The sequence below is a fragment of the Rhipicephalus microplus genome, chromosome 3 (assembly GCF_043290135.1).
Source record: "Rhipicephalus microplus isolate Deutch F79 chromosome 3, USDA_Rmic, whole genome shotgun sequence".
Classification (NCBI taxonomy): Eukaryota; Metazoa; Arthropoda; class Arachnida; order Ixodida; family Ixodidae; genus Rhipicephalus; species Rhipicephalus microplus.
In genome coordinates this window covers 220,131,311-220,149,488 of record NC_134702.1, presented here as the reverse complement: position 1 = coordinate 220,149,488, position 18,178 = coordinate 220,131,311, and the positions used below count along the sequence as shown (strand labels likewise).

At 42.4% G+C, this 18,178-nt stretch overlaps 1 protein-coding gene across 1 annotated transcript; it reads right to left on the bottom strand.

The window, feature by feature from the left end:
* Positions 1-9,565: 9,565 nt before the first annotated feature.
* LOC119176665 (uncharacterized) lies at positions 9,566-15,101 on the bottom strand. The gene is made up of 2 exons (XM_037428056.2): positions 14,980-15,101; positions 9,566-10,739 (listed from the first exon to the last, which is right to left on the bottom strand). Exons 1-2 carry the CDS (start codon positions 14,989-14,991, stop codon positions 10,113-10,115), a joined length of 639 nt encoding a protein of 212 aa, XP_037283953.2. The 5' UTR covers positions 14,992-15,101; the 3' UTR covers positions 9,566-10,112.
* Positions 15,102-18,178: the final 3,077 nt, after the last annotated feature.

The following is an 18,178-nucleotide window of genomic DNA, read 5'->3' as shown; positions in this document are numbered from 1 at the left end:
CGTACTTCACTAAAACAGATGTACCAGCAGTTTGAACCCGTGACTGCCGGGAGACAATGGAGACGAAGTGCCGGCAGCATCCCGCGCAGCCTGCTTTGCTGGCTGCCGGCAAATTAGAGAGTTCCGAAAGAGAATTCTTTAGGCCTGCGCTACAGATTTTCAATGGAACTGTGGTATGCGCAAGGTGAAAATACTTTATTTATTGCTGGAAACACAATAACGTTATACATGCCACACGGTGTGCACAATTATGTATGTCTACATGAAAAAATAGGCAGTGCCTTTATCCAGGAGCATCGAATCGATACTGCCTTTTTTGTAGCTGCTGGCATTGGAACAATAACATGACTTCAAAAGTTAGGTTCATAAAATAAGTCAGGTGCCTGTATTTATGCACTCATTCAACGTTTCACCCACAAGAGCAGGCATTACTTATCTTCACTGAGCTTCAAGAGCAGGCTTTATTGATAGTACTCTATAACATTACTCACACGCTAAATTATACTTGACAACACATGCAGCTAACAGCTGGCGCCTTTGCCTACTGTCGCACCCCTATGTTGGTGCTTGGTTGAGCTAGAAGACAAAGGAAGGAGCTGTATATTTACTGGCGTCTTTTATTTCTTAGGCAGAAAAGTTAAAAGAACTGCCAATGATGCCAAGTGGCATAGGGTAGACGTGAATAAGAGATAGAGATAAAGATGCAAGGAAAGGCAGGGAGGTTAACCAGACGCACAACCGGTTTGCTACCCTGCACTGGGGAAGGGATAAAGGGGAGAAAAGAGGTTGCAGAAAGATGAGAAGGTACACACAATCACGAGCACACTCGGGGAGCACACACAGTCTACAGGCGGTCGCTCAGGTTTGTTGACTTGAGGTAAAGTAGCAGTGCTTTTGTTGCTTTCTGCGCAACTGAGGCAGATGCCCAAGGTCCTAGTATCTTCTGCACACAAAATGGTTCGGGGTCAAGTCGATTCAAAACCATCCGGAGCTGGCATCGCTGTGTGTCGTAGCAAGCGCAACTGTACAGGACGTGTTCGATGGTCTCTTCAGCTCCGCAGTAGTCGCATGTAGGAGTGTCTGCCATACCAATGCGAAAGAAGTACACCTTTGTAAATGCAACACCCAACCAAAGGTGGCATAACAGTGTCGCATCGGAGCGGGAAAGTTGTGATGGTAGCTTTAGCTTGAGCGAAGGATCCAGTTCATAAAATTGACACCTTTGGAAGCTGGTAGACGACCAGAACGTGCGTGTGAGATCTCGAGCCAGCAGGTAAAGTTGTCTTGCTGCATCATTCCTTGATAGTGGAATAGGGACTACACGGGTTTCTTCATGGGCTGAGCGGGCTGCATCATCGGCTAATTGATTTCCGGTAATACCGATATGTCCAGGCAGCCATTGATATATAATATCATGCCCTCGTGCTAGAGCTTCATGATGGCAATGTCTTATTTCTTGTACCAGTTGGTCATGGCTCCTCCTACGCATGGCAGATTGCAAACTCTGAAGCGCTGCCTTCGAATCACAGAATATGACCCATTTTCCTGGACGTTCTTGAACGAGATATTGTAAAGCAGCCCTTATAGCAGCAAGCTCTGATGCCGTAGATGTAGTCATATGCGACAACTTAAACTTGATTGTCATTTCTGCAGCCGGAATCACAGCGGCACCTGATGAGCTGCTGGATGAGACGGACCCATCAGTGTATATCTGCGTTCGGTCTAAGTACAACTCATGTAATAATAGCAGTGTTGCTTGCTTCAATGCTACTCTGGAGTGATTGCTTTTTTTTTTGATTCCCGGAATTTCTAGACGTACTTGCGGCTGGTCGAGGCACCACAAAGGACATGCCATTCTCGCAGCTGGCGTATATCCTGATGAAATGCTCTTTAGGTGCTTGGCTATGACGTCTGAAAACGTAGCACGTGGTGTTCCGGAAGGTATAAGGGCCAAGTGGTGGTCGGGGACACGGCTAGCATGTCGAATGTGCGCTCTGAGGCAATTTAACTGTCCGGAGGAAACTGGCGCGACTGCATTTTTTTCATAAGATATTTTTTCACAATCCATCAATGAAGCGAGACCTCATTTCACAACCGTCATACCACTCATCGCGCATTGATCATCAGCATAAGGTTGCCATTCCGTTTTGCCGCACCAAATTATTTTCAGCAGCCTTCTTACCGAAAACAGCCGCCGATTGGAACCACCTTCCCTCTTCCGTTGTATCAATAACAGACCCTTTGTTATTCAAGACTGCAATTTCTCAGCAATGCTTGTAACTATACGCAGTTTTCATTATCTATCTTTGTCTTGTATGTGCTTGAATTCTTATACATTTTTAGTTGACTTATGTTGCCTTCCTGATTTGCGCATCTGATACTTGTTTCTTTATTTTGTCTTTTTTTCTTGTGTGTTATATATGTTGTACCCACCCCCTCTGTAATGCCCTACGGGCCCTGAGGGTATTCTAATAAATAAATAAATAAATAAATCCACAACTCTATATGTCCTGACCGGATGGTCTTTGGCAAGCATGATTGTGGCATAAGTAGAAGCGCATCGGGGCAGTCCTAGGCAGATACGCAGTGCCTGACCCTGCAAACTCTCCAATGAATCAGTATTCAATTTGCAAGTGTTAGTCAGTACCGGCAAACTGTAGCGCAATAGACCCAGAAATAGGGCCCTGTACAGCTGTAGCATGGAGGCCACAGAAGTTCCCCACGCTTTTCCGCACAAGAATTTCATTATATGCACAATAGATAGCAGTCTCTTCTTCAAGTATTCACAATGTGGGCTCCACAAAAGACTTCTGTCGAATATTATGCCCAGAAAACGATGCGTCCATGCATATTTGACACTCTGCCCATTGATGTAAACAGGGTATGGCGTTATTGGTTTGCGTGTAAACGCCATCAACGCGCACTTCACAGTTGATATATTTAGGCCTTGTTTCTGAAGGTAGGCTGTTGTGAGGGTTGCTGCCCGCTGTATACGTGCACGCACCTGAGGGCGAGTAACTGCAGCACTCCAGAGGCAAATATCATCGGCGTATATGGATAGGCACACCGACTTTGGCAGAACCTTCACCAGACCAATGAGGCAACATTGAACAATGTGGGGCTTAAAACACCTCGCTGAGGTACTCCGCAGTAGGTGTAATGTTGAGCAGTTGTACCCTCATATGTTTGTACAAAGAAACCCCTGCCAGTTATATAATCTTTTATCCATTGAAACATTCATCCACCAATGCCCATTGCTGCGAGAGAAGTGAGGATGGCATCGTGAGCTACATTATCATATGCACCCTTCACGTCAAGAAAGAGTGCCACTGATATGCGCTTGCGACTTTTTTCTTGTTGAACAAATGTCAATAAGTCAAGGACACAGTCGATGGAGGAGCAGCCCCGACGAAAGCCCGCCATGCAAGAAGGGTATTTGGTGTATCGTTCCAAGTACCACTCGAGACGAAATAGAACCATTCTTTCCATCACTTTTCCGAGGCAGCTTGCGAGGGCAATAGGGCGATACGCTGTCAAGTCCAATGGTGATTTTCCCGATTTCAAAAGTGGTATTAATTGACATGTTTTCCATTCTCGGGGAACGCTGCCGCTGAGCCAGGAGCTGTTGAAGCATGTTAAAAGTTCTTTTCTGGCTTTTTGTCCAAGGTGTCCCAACGCACTATAAGTAATACCATCAGAACCTGGCGATGACATGCGCTTAGAAGCGACTAACGCACCTTCCAGTTCTTCCATGGTGAATGGAATGTCCATTTCTGGTAATCGCGTCTCAGGAACGATCACAGCGTCGATGCTCTCGTTCATAATATTCCCGGTAACTCTCGTGCAAAATTCTTCAGCCACCTCGAGTTCTGTTTTTCCATGATGGAGTTCCAAAGCTTTAAAAGGGTGCCGTTGTTGCGGAGAGGAGCGAAGACCAAAGTAGTTATAAGGTAAATGACAAGAACAAAATTTGTATCAACAGAGTCTGAACGTGCGTTCTTCACAAAACAGAATTTTGGGCGCTCTCTTTTATGAAGAACGATGAATAACCAACATGTCCAAACCTTATTCGTTTTGAAGTACACTGAACCTGCGACATCAAATAATTTGTCCAATGCTCTAACACTCAGCCCTCCGTACACTTCTTGGGTTATTTGCGTCGTTCAAACGTTGAATAGTTGGCCAGTAGCTTTAGTAGCCAGTGCGGCGAAAGTAGAAAACTTGTTTTTCTGCTGTTTGTCATCGCGTAACAAGTGATCTCATCTCAAGATGTCAGCTCACCAATAAACGGGTGTCAAGCTGTATTTCCGTGCACATTTTTGTGCAACAGCCAATCTTATATTAATTACTTTACGATTTGCTTGACACCATTATCTGTTAGATCTTACTAAAAGGGTAAAGTAAGGTTACAATGTTGGACATCAAAAATATAAAAAAACGTTTCACCATAACTTGCTTTTCTTGCATTTATTATTAAGCATGCCCTTTTTTGAATTTCTCACTGGAGTCAAGTCTAACTAGATACGCCTGGGCATGCATGGTATTTACAGTCAAAGACACTGAAAAAGTAAACTCCAGCGTCGTGGGAGCATATTTCGCGTAATTCTTCGTCTTGTGAAACTTGTGATACTTACTTCTTCTGCTTATTTTAGACTTCCGGCTATGTAGGTACCGTAGGGAAGGAGCACCTTGGCCCCACTCCTGCCAAAGGAACCAAAGTGGCCTGAGAAGCTGGAGATGGGTTGTGCAAGTAAAACTGAAAAGCTTTTATTTTGTTCACATAAAAAACAGCGCCAAGAACGGGGTACAGGAGGAGAAGAAGACAGACAGTGGCACTGACTCACAACAAGATTTATTTGCTAGAACCACACAATATATACTTGGGCAGTGTCTTACAAACAAGAGAAAATACAAAACAAAGAAAACAGAATGTACCGACTCGCCCAAGCAACCACGTTAGCTACTTTTATTTTCTACTGTACAAGTGCTTTATTGGCATTACAAGTTCCATTTATTTATCTGTTTATTTATTCACTTATTTATTCATTCAATTAGTTCCCTAATTATACATGCTGCAGCACATCATGGGCTTGACAGGAGTGGTGATAACATCATATTTCAAGCACAGACAAAACATCGGTCATTGGCAAAGTACCAACAAACACAGGCAGAGCATCGCAACGTTCAATTGTTGCAGGAAAACTACTATATTTGAACAAATCAGCTGTTACTTTAAACTGCAAAAAGTAGAATTATGTGAGCTACAAGAGCAGAAAAGTTATGCGTACTGAAAGCACTCGTTGAAATGGGCAGAACGTGGGGAGTAAATCAAGGCATGCATGAACTTTAAGCTTTCCTCGTGGCGACGTGTTGCAGAGAGGTCAGACTTAGATTAGAAAGTTCAGAACAGAGTGAAAAGTGCCTATCGTAGCGACAGTAGATAAAACAAGTAGCTTTTTTTAACGGAGTCAATACTGTTAATATTGTTGTTATGAAATGGATTGCGAACAACAGATGCATATTCTGGGTCTCGACAGATTCGTGTTTGGTACGTGTGTAGTTTGGTTTCTTGTGAAGCTACTCGAAGGGTGCGCTTCGAGTAGCCGAGTGTTTTTAATGATTCATTGCATATGGTTTGAATATGTTTGCTGCAGGGTTATTTGTCAGCAAATAGACCACCTAGATACTTGTCTTCGGGTCGTTTGTGTAAAGAACAATTATTTGAAGAGTACGTGAAAACTGAGGCAGCTACACGCCTAGTGAATGTCATTGAAACAGCTTTTGTGAAGTTGATACTCATTTGCTAGGCATTGCGACATAAGCAAAAGTTGGAGAACGCGCCATGAGGATTTGCCTGGCCTTCATTAGAGTTAACAGTGTGGTAAAGAACGCAGTGATCGGCATATTGACACATGCTGTTTGTTATGTATTTTGGCAAGCCATCATTGTAAAGCAGAAAAAGACTATAAATAAATCACTTAAAACCTACTAAGTATGAGGAGAACTCAAAAAGTAAAATATTTTAGAAGAGCTGCATTTACTCTGATCATAAAAACGTGAACAAATTTTTTTTCTGCGTAAGTCGCCTGCCCTCCATCACCCTGCGCCCACAGTTTAACAAGCTTTTTTTATCATCAGGAGAAAAAATATTTGGTTGCACCTGCAGCCAATTGTGCTCAGCATCACTGACTTCAGCATCAATGAAAAAATCGTCTTTTCTGAATGCTTCAAGCATAACAAAATCACTTCAAGGCAAGTTTGGACTGCATAAAAGGCGTTACAGCAATAAAAATGCAAACTTTCATAGTCTTTACTAATAAAGTGGGTTTAAGAATGGTATGGTGTATAAATGTTTCCACACAGCAGTAATGAAGTTCGGCATACTAGCACTGTTACAAAACAGTAGTGTGAGAGATAACGGTAGTTGCTTCACTCTTGGACGTCTCCTAGTTTGTATGCTGTGCTAAACAATTTACGTTTTATTTTTTGAAAATCAATATTTTGCTACTATTAAGGTGCATTTTTGCCACGCTGTAAGCAGTTTACGCGTTAAATGCCTTTTTGTATGATCCGCGCTATATCAAAACATTCATAGGTACACGTTCATCTACTTATGGTGCCTTCTTTTCTCTTATGTTGATACGTAAATTATCTACCACAAGCTCTTAAGTTCACCAAACTCTTGCTGTATGCTGATGACACAGCGTTACTTTGCACATGTAACTCACTCTCTTCACTGTAGGGCGTTATATCGATAGTCAATAATATATAGGTCATTAAAATGCCAATATTATATGGTTATAACCAATAACAGGCTAGCCACAAATGCCGAGAAAACTCAGTATGTCGTATTTCACTCAAGGAGCAAATTACAAAATAGTGCAATACACCAACACTAATATTTCTGTGGCGAACCTAACAATGAATAGGCTCCACTTATTCAAATATATAGCAGTGGTATTGACCATCACTTGCACTGGAGAGACCAAATCAACGCTGCGTGTAGAAAACTAGCGTTTAGCTGTTATGCACTGGTCCGTTCCCGCCAATGCTTTCCTCGTTCTCTTCTTCTTTGCATATACATTTACTTGTTTCATTCACACCTCTACTTTTGCTCTGAGGCTTGGGGCCTAACATACAAGATCTATACTGCAGTTACGGAAACTCACTTTAGGAATAATATAATTCTCTCCCGTTCATTACCGCAATAGCGTCCAATTTAATGATTTTCAAAATCTCCCACTTACGGCGCTAAAGACTTATAAGGTAGCTTGCTCAGTTAACAAAAAAGTGAACACAAATTGTCCACTACCCAACAACATATTCAACTTCCCACGTGCAAACACTGCGCAAACAAGTTAGATAAGTTTAAATCTTCCTCGATACAACAATGTTTACGCTGAACGATTGTTAGAATTCTTTGGAGCTGAAACATGGAACACTAGGCCTCTATAAAAAAAAGACTCTGCGTAACTTCAACCATTCTTGTAAACGCTTTGACTTATCTAGTGAATTGTAACCACCTTTCTATAGGTAGAATTGTACATCATTCCATATGTATAAGATCAACCATTTCATTTACCAATCACGTGTGTTGTTAACTATTATGTATTTTCTCTATTCGACCAGCTAGTCGCGGCGTAGGCTATTGGTTCAACTATTATGTACGTATCCTTTATACACCTTTGAATAAACTCATTCTCATTTAACTATTTAAAAGATGAACTTTTTATTTTAATAGTTATATTCTTTGTATTTGACAGGAACTCTTCTGGTATTCATCGGACCTTCATTCACTGACTTCAAGCGTCGTTATTGTCGACGTGTACTCGAAAATGCTGGCGCACATCCCAAATTCTTGAATTTTTTTTCAAATAATGCACATTGCATTAAATATAAAGTTTCCAATAAGCTTGAAATTGTGTCTTGCCGCAGCTAGCAAAATGTGAGGCACGTGTTGTGTTCAGGAACTGCTTCATAAAAAGTTCTATTGTACTTCACAAGAACTTTAAAGCTATGTTGCCTGCTTGAGATCATTCTCAATTTTGGAGGGCCACCAAGTGTAGGTGTACACCCTTTCATGCAAAGAACGGTGTCTGGAACATGCGGCGCAGAAATGCCTTCTTTAAATCGGGCCATTCTCTTGAAGCGAGAGTAATGCTCATTAGGCCGGATACATCAATAACACTTCAATGATTATTATTGAAAAAAAAAAACATTTGCGATAGGCACACTCTCAGAACAATATACCAATTTACAATTTACCGTTCCTATATTGCCTATTGAATGTTACTGAGATAGTTTCTATTTTTATTGGTGGCCGCTGTATTATATTTTTGAATAAATGGCTTGAAGAGGGTCCACTCAGAGCTGGAAGACATAAGACATTTTCATTACGGTCTTCAGCACGTTGATTCATTGTCCACTGAACGTTTGTTGAAAAAGGCTAGTAGACAACCCCGAGGTTTAAACGAAATATGAGCACTTTTGCTGTGTGAACATGCTGCCGCAAGAGTTTAGCGAATACGTTCTATAATAAGGAAGTTACAGCGGTGAAAAATCGGTATCAGCTAGTTTAAAATTTTCGCGCGGTATTGCCACTTTTCTCCCACACAGAAGAAGAAGGTTCAGCCCATCGTGACGACTGGTTTAGATGAATCGACGAGTTGCGTGCTACGTCAAATCACCGATCGTGACTTTGCGCTCTGCGCAGCGCGCAGCGCTGTCATATTCGGAATACGTTATCACCATGGTCTACTCTGTGAATTTCAGAGATTCTGGAAGGGTTGTAAAAAATGTCGTAGCCTGCTGACCGGCCCTACAAGGAAATTTCTCTTTTTATTAGTGGCCAATACTCGACGAATTGTCGGTAGCTTGTATATAGGACAGTCTAGCGACTTTAAATTTACCAAGGGTAGATGCTATTGAATTTGCCTAATAAAACGCTTATAAACGGTTAGTACAAAGTTGGTAAACGTAGCGCCCCTCAGTCGGCACAGACATGCCTGTAGGCGCAATCCAGTGACTCTTACACTGTTTTCTCATGTGAAGCATTGGATTCCGCCTAAATATGCGTGTGCCTTGGCCGTGGCACTCAGGGCATTAGGCTTCAACAAAGCCAAGCATTCATATACCACCACAAGGAATTCGCTATGTTTCTTGTTCGTTTGCAAACACCAGTTCTCCCGCGCTTACCCAGGCGATTACATACATACAAAAAGGCAGCGATATTCTCGCAGACCCGGATTTTTTTTTGCAGGGTGCTACACCATGTACGAAGGTGACAAAGTGTTTACTCGAAATAAAGCCGCATGTAACTAATCTAAACAATTTTACTTCATGAAGTAAAATGTTTTTCAACGCTTTTGCATGTGTCAGCGTTCACTTCATAATAATAAAATGCATTAAGCTTTTCTAAATTATTTGAGGTGATTTGCGACGCATCGCTTATCAGTTTGATTTGTATTGAATAGGTAGAGTTGATGTGCACCTAGCGTGTTTCGAGAAAAGAGAGTTAGCTTAAAACGCTTTTGCCATCGTTACAAAAATGTGACCACGACACAGATTACAGTGATAAATATTTATTTGGTCCTTCGATATCACAGACACACACAAACTGAAGGGCTGCTCGAGTATCCATCAGTGCTGTTTTGTTCGATGGCGTTGGTGTACGCATGGAACTTTCAAAAGTTTATGAGTTCAACGAGTCATCAAATTTGCAAACCTAGGCTGCGAAAATTTCAACTTGGCATTTTAGAGCCTATAGAGACATGTCACTGTACCTAAAATGATTATTAGGATTGACATGACTTGAAGGCAAACAGAAAGTGGAAGAATGCTGTAAAAACAAGGGAATTCAATCGCCTTGGTTAAATATAAGTTGAAAGTCATCTTGTATAATTATACCGATGCCATTAATTATGCCATAATTGCAAACAAACTTGTTTACACTATATCAGGTATGAAACGTGGTATGGGTAGCTACTAACGGTGAACCCTTTGAGCCTTGGCACATTTAGAGCACTAAAATGTGACTTACGCAAGCCCTTAGCAAATCGGTGTTGTTACGTTTCTGTAAGAGATAAAAGTTCTTGTGTGAACAAAGTACGCAATTAACCTTTGTACCCGTAGCCACTGTATCCATAGCCACGACTGTATCCTGAACCCCCTCCATAACCAGCTCCATATCCCAAGCCTCCATAGCCGCCACCATAGCCGCCACCGTAGCCACGTCCGTAGCCGCCTCCGTAGCCTCCTCCGTAGCCTCCTCCGTAGCCTCTTCCGTAGCCGCCTCCGTAGCCGCCACCGTAGCCGCCACCGTAGCCGCCACCGTAGCCGCCTCCGTAGCTGCCACCGTAGCCGCCTCCGTAGCCGCCTCCGTATCCGCCTCCGTATCCGCCTCCGTATCCGCTATATGATCCGGCCCCGAGGCCGGAGTGTGCAACCAGTGCTCCACCACTGGACAGCTTGTTTACTTGGTGAATGGTTCTGACCAAGAAGGCTGGACCAGGCACAGCCCTATACAATCCGGGTGAGCCACGCACAAGGGCCACGCTGCCACCGATGCCTGCGCCTCCGTCTCTCACACCCCCCGCTCCCAAGCCTCCACTGAAGCCGTAGCCGCCACCGTATGACCCAGCGCCATAACCTCCACCGCCGTAACCAAGTCCAGATCCACCGTAGCCGAGCCCACCAGCCATGGCAGTGGCGAGAATGGCTGTCAGTAGAATGGCGACACTCTGCGAAGATTTAACAAAACATACTTTTTTGTCTTCCATTGAAATGACGCAATTATGTACACTCGTATTATTCTCTGTTACGTAAGTTTATTGAGAAACAGTATAATAATGCCTACGGGATCAATATATTAAAGTAGATACGTTTTTTACAAAACTGCCTATTCTTTCGAGAAGTCTCATTCTAACGTGGGGCATGTACACATACGTAGAAGCCAGTGGATCACATAGAAATAACTGAAATTATCTTCCTTCAATAGGTAGCACTCCAGGAACCCAGGAAACGCTACTGCCCAATACAAAAATTACTGTTGTACGTACAGATTCTGAAATTTTGACATTTTTCTCCCGGCGAGGCTAATGATCAGTCTTTCGAGGCAATACTTTATTGTGTATGGTAATTTAACATTGAGCAAGGAGTGCTTTCAAATGAAGTAGCAAGTTGCGATATTTGTAATGTGATAAAGCATGTCATAATCTAACCTGTGATGAAATAGTATGTGACAAATATTCCTGAAAAATAATTAAGTGATAAATAATATATGATAAAATACATGTGATCACCTCTCTAATCTCAAGACCAAGATCATACAATTCTTCTAAGAAGCAAGTTGGGGCAGCTGATATGGGATGATACTGCGGAAACTATTTCGCGAAAACTAAAAATAGGAAGAGACAGATGCAACACCAGCGCTAAAATCAATCACAAGTTTACTGATCCCCATCAGATTTTCATGAAGATAAAATTTTCACGGCGCTTTTCGTTTCACTTTTTGCAATTCGAAATACAAAGCTTTGCCTGAAAAAAAAAAAAAACGTGGTTGCTGTTGCGTTTTCTAGGCGTCTCACACCAGCAGTACTTCTGTTTAAAGGAAAAGCGCATGCACATCACACTTAATAGCTTGAAATTGCCTTGTCTTGCGATTTGGTACATGGTGCTTGGTGAGGGTTAACGAACAAAAAAAATGGTTAAAATAACTTGAGTGAGAAAAACGAGAATAGAAGTGTGCTATCACACAGTGCGCGCTATTTAAGCAGTGACTTGTACATACGCGTCCTGCGAGGCAGCCGCTGTTTCTTTTTTCATGTCTGCTGCGTGAAAAACTTCCAACCATCGTTCCGCAGCTCTCATCCTTTTATCGAGTGCTCTAAATGGCAGTCTACAAGGAAATATGACTAGCCAAAAGAATCAGAGACGAACAGCTAATATTTGGTTCTTGACCTCACAAGGGTGTCACTTTCTTGTGAAGCCAAGTCTTGCCGTAGCTGTCTCTCTCAGCATTGAGAACAGAGGCCAATACATTGCCCCTAGCTAACATCATGTGTACTAAATCAGCTAATACCATTCGTGCAAAAGTTTCAAATGATTTGTGCTGGAGGGGAAAAATTATACTAATAAGGCTCTCATTAGTTTTCGAGGATTTCTGTAACATTTTCTACAGCTAGGGGAGCCTATACATCCTTCACGATATGACTGTTAGAGAACACGTACTGCTACAGAAGTAGTCACCACGTCACCGCTTTTTTTCGTTCGTTTGTTCCAAGAGGAATACTTTCTAAAACTGTAGAGCACGTGGCCTCGGAGAAAAGAGACGTATCTGATTGCTGCTGAGAACTGCCACATCAGCCTTGGTGCGTTATCAACGTATCACCGGGACATACGTATCATTGCTGCGTTCCGTAGTCAAGTGAAAAAAGTTGTATTGCCACTGAAGCATTTTTTTAGTGAAATAAGTTGATTGATTTGTGGGGGTTGACGTCCCAAAACCACCATATAAATATGAGAGACGCCGTAGTGGAGGGCTGCGGAAATTTCGACCACATGGGGTTCTTCAACGTGCACCCAAATCTGAGCACATGGGCCTACAACATTTCCGCCTCCATCGGAAATGCAGCCGCCGCAGCCAGGATTTGAACCCGCGACCTGCGGTTTAGCAGCCGAGTACCTTAGCCGCTAAACTGCCGCGGCGGGGCTAGTGAAATAAGTAATGAGCATGTAACTTTTTAGTTCCGCAAGTTCAAGTTCAGGTGTGCTGACTAATGGCCAGGAATTGTATGACATGCTCACATAGCTGTCGCACTCTGTCGTTGCACAGTGCTTACGATGGCTTCCCTGTCTGCTGTATACCCACCTCTGTAATTTCTTTAACTGACTGCGAAAAAATCAAAAGAAACTTACCAGTAGTAGCGTTCCGCGACGTTCACTCTGCCATTCCTTTCGCAATCTTAAACATAATTCAGTACAGTGCATTATCGCAGCTGTTGTGAATGTATGAAGAGTAAAACAGAGTAATGTCTGGCATGAAGAATGGTCTTTGAGAATTTCCATCATTTACTCTTGGTTCAGTGCAAATTTGCTGCTAACCTGTTGCAACAAGCATGCAGGAGATTTGATGTTGAATGGTAACGCAAGCAAGCAGGGTGTCTGATTAGAACTCATCATTTTCATCCAGCGCGAAAAGCATTTTAAAGGCTTCAAGTACCTCGCTATCTAAGGCACCGAATTCCTAGCTATATCAGAAAATTCTATAGTTGTTTAATTTAAGTGTTATAGTTTACCAATTTTCATTATTCAGTAAAGTTTCAGTCAAGTCAAAATGAGGAATACAGAGCCCAAGAAACAGTTGTAGGTGTCATTCCTGGTTTACTTTTTAGGTGTAGTTTCTTTTAAAACAACGGTACAATAAACGATAAGAACGGCACAACAGCGGGTTGTTACCAGCTGGGAAAAAAACACAATCTGCATGTATTCAAAGCTTTATGCGCACCATCGTACTGGTGAAGAATGCGTTTTGTGTCTCCACCGCTGGCGTGTATTTTCTGTTCACATCAAATAGGGGAAATTTTGTGTGACAGTGGCTTATTTGTAATTAAACGAACCACAAAACTCAGTGTACACTTTTCAAAGCTTCCCTTTCTGTCAAATGACATGGCTGCATCAAGTGCAGTAGGGACTGTTCTTCTGTTACAGCTATTTAATTAAGGCATGTTAGTTTTCTGGATGCGCGCGTGTTTTCGTGAGGCTCTTTTTGAACACTCACTAATACTGTCAAAATTAGGAAGTTTATGTAAGGCAGACTTTCTATAAAATCAGTCGACAAGTCACTTTAACGGAGTTAGAGCACCTTACAAAAAGTCTTTTTTTTTTCAAGAACAAGCCCAGGTTTTTTTTTTAATATCGAGTGAGTATAACGTGCGAAAGATGCTTTACATGTAACGTTGTTTCTGTAGCTGTCAAATTTTACCCTTAAACACTATGTTGCTTTGTTAGAGAATAAGTAAGCTGGTGAAAAACTCTCTGCCGTAGAACACCTCATGGTTCCTATATGCATTCAGGTAAATGCTGCAACAGCTGTCGCATTGAATAAGAAGTCTCGGTACGTAATGCAAAACGGTCACGCCGAAAAGGCCATCTACAGTGCACCGCCAACTAGCACAAACTTCAAGAATCTACATAACACACACAGATAGCATATCAAGCGCGTCAGAGGATATGAAGGTGATTGCGGTAAAGTAATCCTTCCACTCTATTTTCAATTTAAAATATGCTTTTCCTCTTTTTTCTTTCTTCCGCGAGTAGTCATCGTACTTAAAAAGGTCGTCAAAAACTTTCACGCGAATCCTCATTCAAAACGCCATCTGATGATGCCGCATGTGTTGAATTTCGAATTCAGTTCCTATATTCTTGCTGACAAAAGATCGTCCATTCTGGCACTCACAAAAATGAAAATGAAGCTCCCGTGGTTGTAATTTCATGTCGTCACATGCTGAACTATCTGACTCACACATCCCACCACGTTTTGTGAGTGAGTAATCAACGGTCACAGATGGCATCTCGGCACACCTTATAAGCTTCTAAACTGCTAGTACTGGCTAAGGTTAGATCACGTTGTCGAAATGGTCGACAGTGTAAGGTGGATTATGGTAAAGGTTGCCCGCCACTTATGTACTCAAGCACAATCTTTCAAACGAGTCTTATACTGCTGTATTTGTTTCAAAAAACATCGTATCTTCACGCCGTGGCGATGCTAAGTTAGTTTCGAGCAGATTAATGCAGCGAAAAAAAATTCACTGTCGCACAACATCAGCGTTTCTATCATTTATTAAATATATAGAGAAAAGAATGCCTGAGGTCTCTCAACATAACAGGCCCTCAACTAATTGTCTCGCATCGATTTTGATGCTGCTATCAAAATACTTCTTGAAGCGCCGTGATGTAACAGCGCCCCGTGCCCATACTCACCAATTTGCTCATGGTTACCGTTCGCTGCAAGCACTCTTTGGTGAATGGGGTCTGCGCTATTCACGGTGGGTAGCTTATATACTGCATGTTAGGCGGCGCGCGCACGTACTGGATCATACGTGCGTTACGCACACCCGGCGACAGTAACGAAGCTGATGCCTACCCTGTGCTGAGCACAGCAACGGTGGAAGAAGCAGATAGCGTGCACGTGCCGGTTGGCAGAGACGCACGGAAGTATCCCGCCCTGCACTTAACCGATACGCCTAAAAGCGGAAACAAAAGCACTTAAAACGCGATAATGCGCCAATCGCTGCTTTACCTGGCTCTCTTCACTTCAAGGCTTCTACTCGCTTTTAGGGTTATACGATGGCCTGGAAGGCGCTTCCTATATATTCAGCTTCGCAAAACGAATTGCAAGTTTTTGAACCGATGAGTACGGTGCCATTCTAATGCTTGCATGCAAGTACGGATTTAAAAGATGTAAGCTTTAGATTCTCGGTCAAACGCAAAAATTGACCGTCCGCAGTATTGGCATCAAAACGAGTGAAACTGATGACGTAATGGCGTCACCAATCACGTTATAGACACGTCATGGGCCTTTAAAATTTTTAGCGTATTATGATGATTGATATGTGGGGATTTACGTCCAAAACCATCATAACTATATGAGAAACTCCGTAGTGAAGGGCTCCGGAAATTTTGACCCCATCTGGTTCTTTAACTTATTGTGACTGCTGTGTTACGTGACAGTTAGGCAAGAGATGAAAACCCCACCTTCGTAGATGCGGAAGCAATTTACCAAAGGCAGCTCCCCGTTTCATGGGTTGCAAGTTGAGCTGATAAATAGGGTGAAAAGCAAATATAAAAGCATTTCACAGTTAATATGATGATGTAGGACCCTTCGTTGAAATCTCAAATTGAGCCAAAGTAGTAGATACGCGGATGCGGCCGAGAGCACCCTCCCAGCCATGCGCTAACTAACGGGAAAAAATTCTGGTGGATCATAGCTCGGGCGCATTCGGAATGTATGGCGTTCGGATGGCAATGTCGTGATGTGACATGCAGGTCCGATAAATTTGTTGCCTGGTGGCAAGGATTGAAATAACCTATATTATAATAAAGGTACTTACATAGAATTTCGCTGCGAGTGACAAGAGGAGGAACTTTGAGCTAAAATTTCGGTTAGGTTAGTGGAATAATTTGAGATCATAACCTCAACGCACTACCCTGAATGCGTTCTAGAATAGTATTAGGATAGGCTTGATGACGAAATATTAAAATTTATAACTGAAGTTTAGGCCTTACAAGTGTTCTATAAGCTAATAGTTAGGTAGAAGTAGGTGCCGAGGGAAGGGTTGTGACGAATAATAGCGACAACTAGCTACGCAGAATCATTATTGTTAGTAATGTAGAGCGACCATGCTAAATTACTTGAAATTTGTACACCTCTTAATCGTAATAGTAGTGGCTACCTGTGTGCTATACGACCTTCCATGTTTATTTATCGCGTATACTTCCACCACCAATCCAAATATCAGGGACAGTCTCAGTCTTGAAAGTTGAAGGCAGCCGACAAGACCAAATCTGTCCTCGATTTTTATTTAATGTCGGAGGTCTTGTTACCGAGCGTAATCACTGTGGCCTGGACATAAACTGAGGGGTATTGGTCAAGAAAGCGTAGAGTACTTTTTCTGTGAACATCACAACTATGTGCAAGAATGAATATGCATTAAAACGTAACTAATGTAAGAAAAAGCACAGAAAACGAGAGGAAAAAAAAGAGGAAATAGAAAAGTCAATTTGAGAAATTTTGAAAGTTCAGGTTTTGAGATGGCCACACAGCTGCGTTTACTTCACCTAACCTTTCAGAATATGTTAAACAGTTTTTGATGATACAAAATAATAAATACTTGACTAAGTATTACAATGGAATACGTTTGGATGCCTAAATAACATCGTCAACGGCATTGAAATCATCCCTGTGGCAATATCCCACAACTGAGGCACCAAAGTTTAGTGCAGTTCCCGCCATCAATCTAACGCCTATATACAGAAAGGGAATAACTACGTTTTTTTTTAAGTATAGAGTATCGGCGACAAGATAAAAGATAATATGTAATTGTTTCTATTATTCCGCAGAATGCACAAAGGGGTGATATCACCTGACCAGCTCTGTGGAAATGTAGTTTTGGAGGGGGGACGTGGTGTCAAAATATAGTAATCCAAAATTCGAGCTTTCTGAACTGACTTCACTGAGGTCGCCATAGAATCTTGAGGGTGGTTGAGGCGGCACACGCTCTCTTTGTCGTCGTCTTATTTTCTTTCTGCTTCGCTTGCAGAACACGTGTATGGCATGCAATAATTGATGGGTGAGAAGACCAGTGACGTAACTATAGACAGAATCGCACCCATGACAAATATAGCTGCCACACTCTTGTTGCTACTGATGACGATAGTATGGTAGGTATTATATCGTGATTGTTACTAGAACCACCATATTTAGAAATGCTGCAGGACTAGAACTTGACAAGCCACCGACTTCAATGCAGCATGAACGCGTTGTTTCGAACGCGATATCTTGAGGCAGTACCAAGACAGCACGAACGCACAGACACGTTTCAAACGCGCTGCATTGAAGGCGGTTTCAAGCAAAGAAGCGTTTCTAAATACGGGGCTTAGTGCTATCATAGCCAAAGAGGTTGCATGGGCATTATGAATGTGTTAGGCCTTCTAGAGTGAAAGCCGTTTTGAGATCAGAACACGGGTTACGCGGGGCGCCAGAGTTGTCTGCCATCACCAGTGTCTGTAACCACTATTCAACAAAGAAAACACTTACGAAAAAACGGCTTGCCTACCCAGTATTATACCACTGAGCCACGCCAGTGCTTGGAACTCAGTAAATGAAAAGCATCACTGACACAATGGGATTAAAACTCGGGTCTACTGCGTGCCAGCCCAATATTCTACCACTGAGTTACGCCAGTTCTTGGAACTCGTTTCTAAACCGGCCTTAAGCTGGCTTCACGTCAGGAAAGAAATCGCGGTAATGTGAGTAGTAAGGAGTTACAGAACATCCAAGGAACAGCCAGGCGTCACATAATAGTAATCGCGCAACGACTGGGTCGTGCAATGCTCCAATCTATTAGAAAACTTGTTCTTGATCACCCAATAACCTTGGGACATACCCACTTCTGGCATA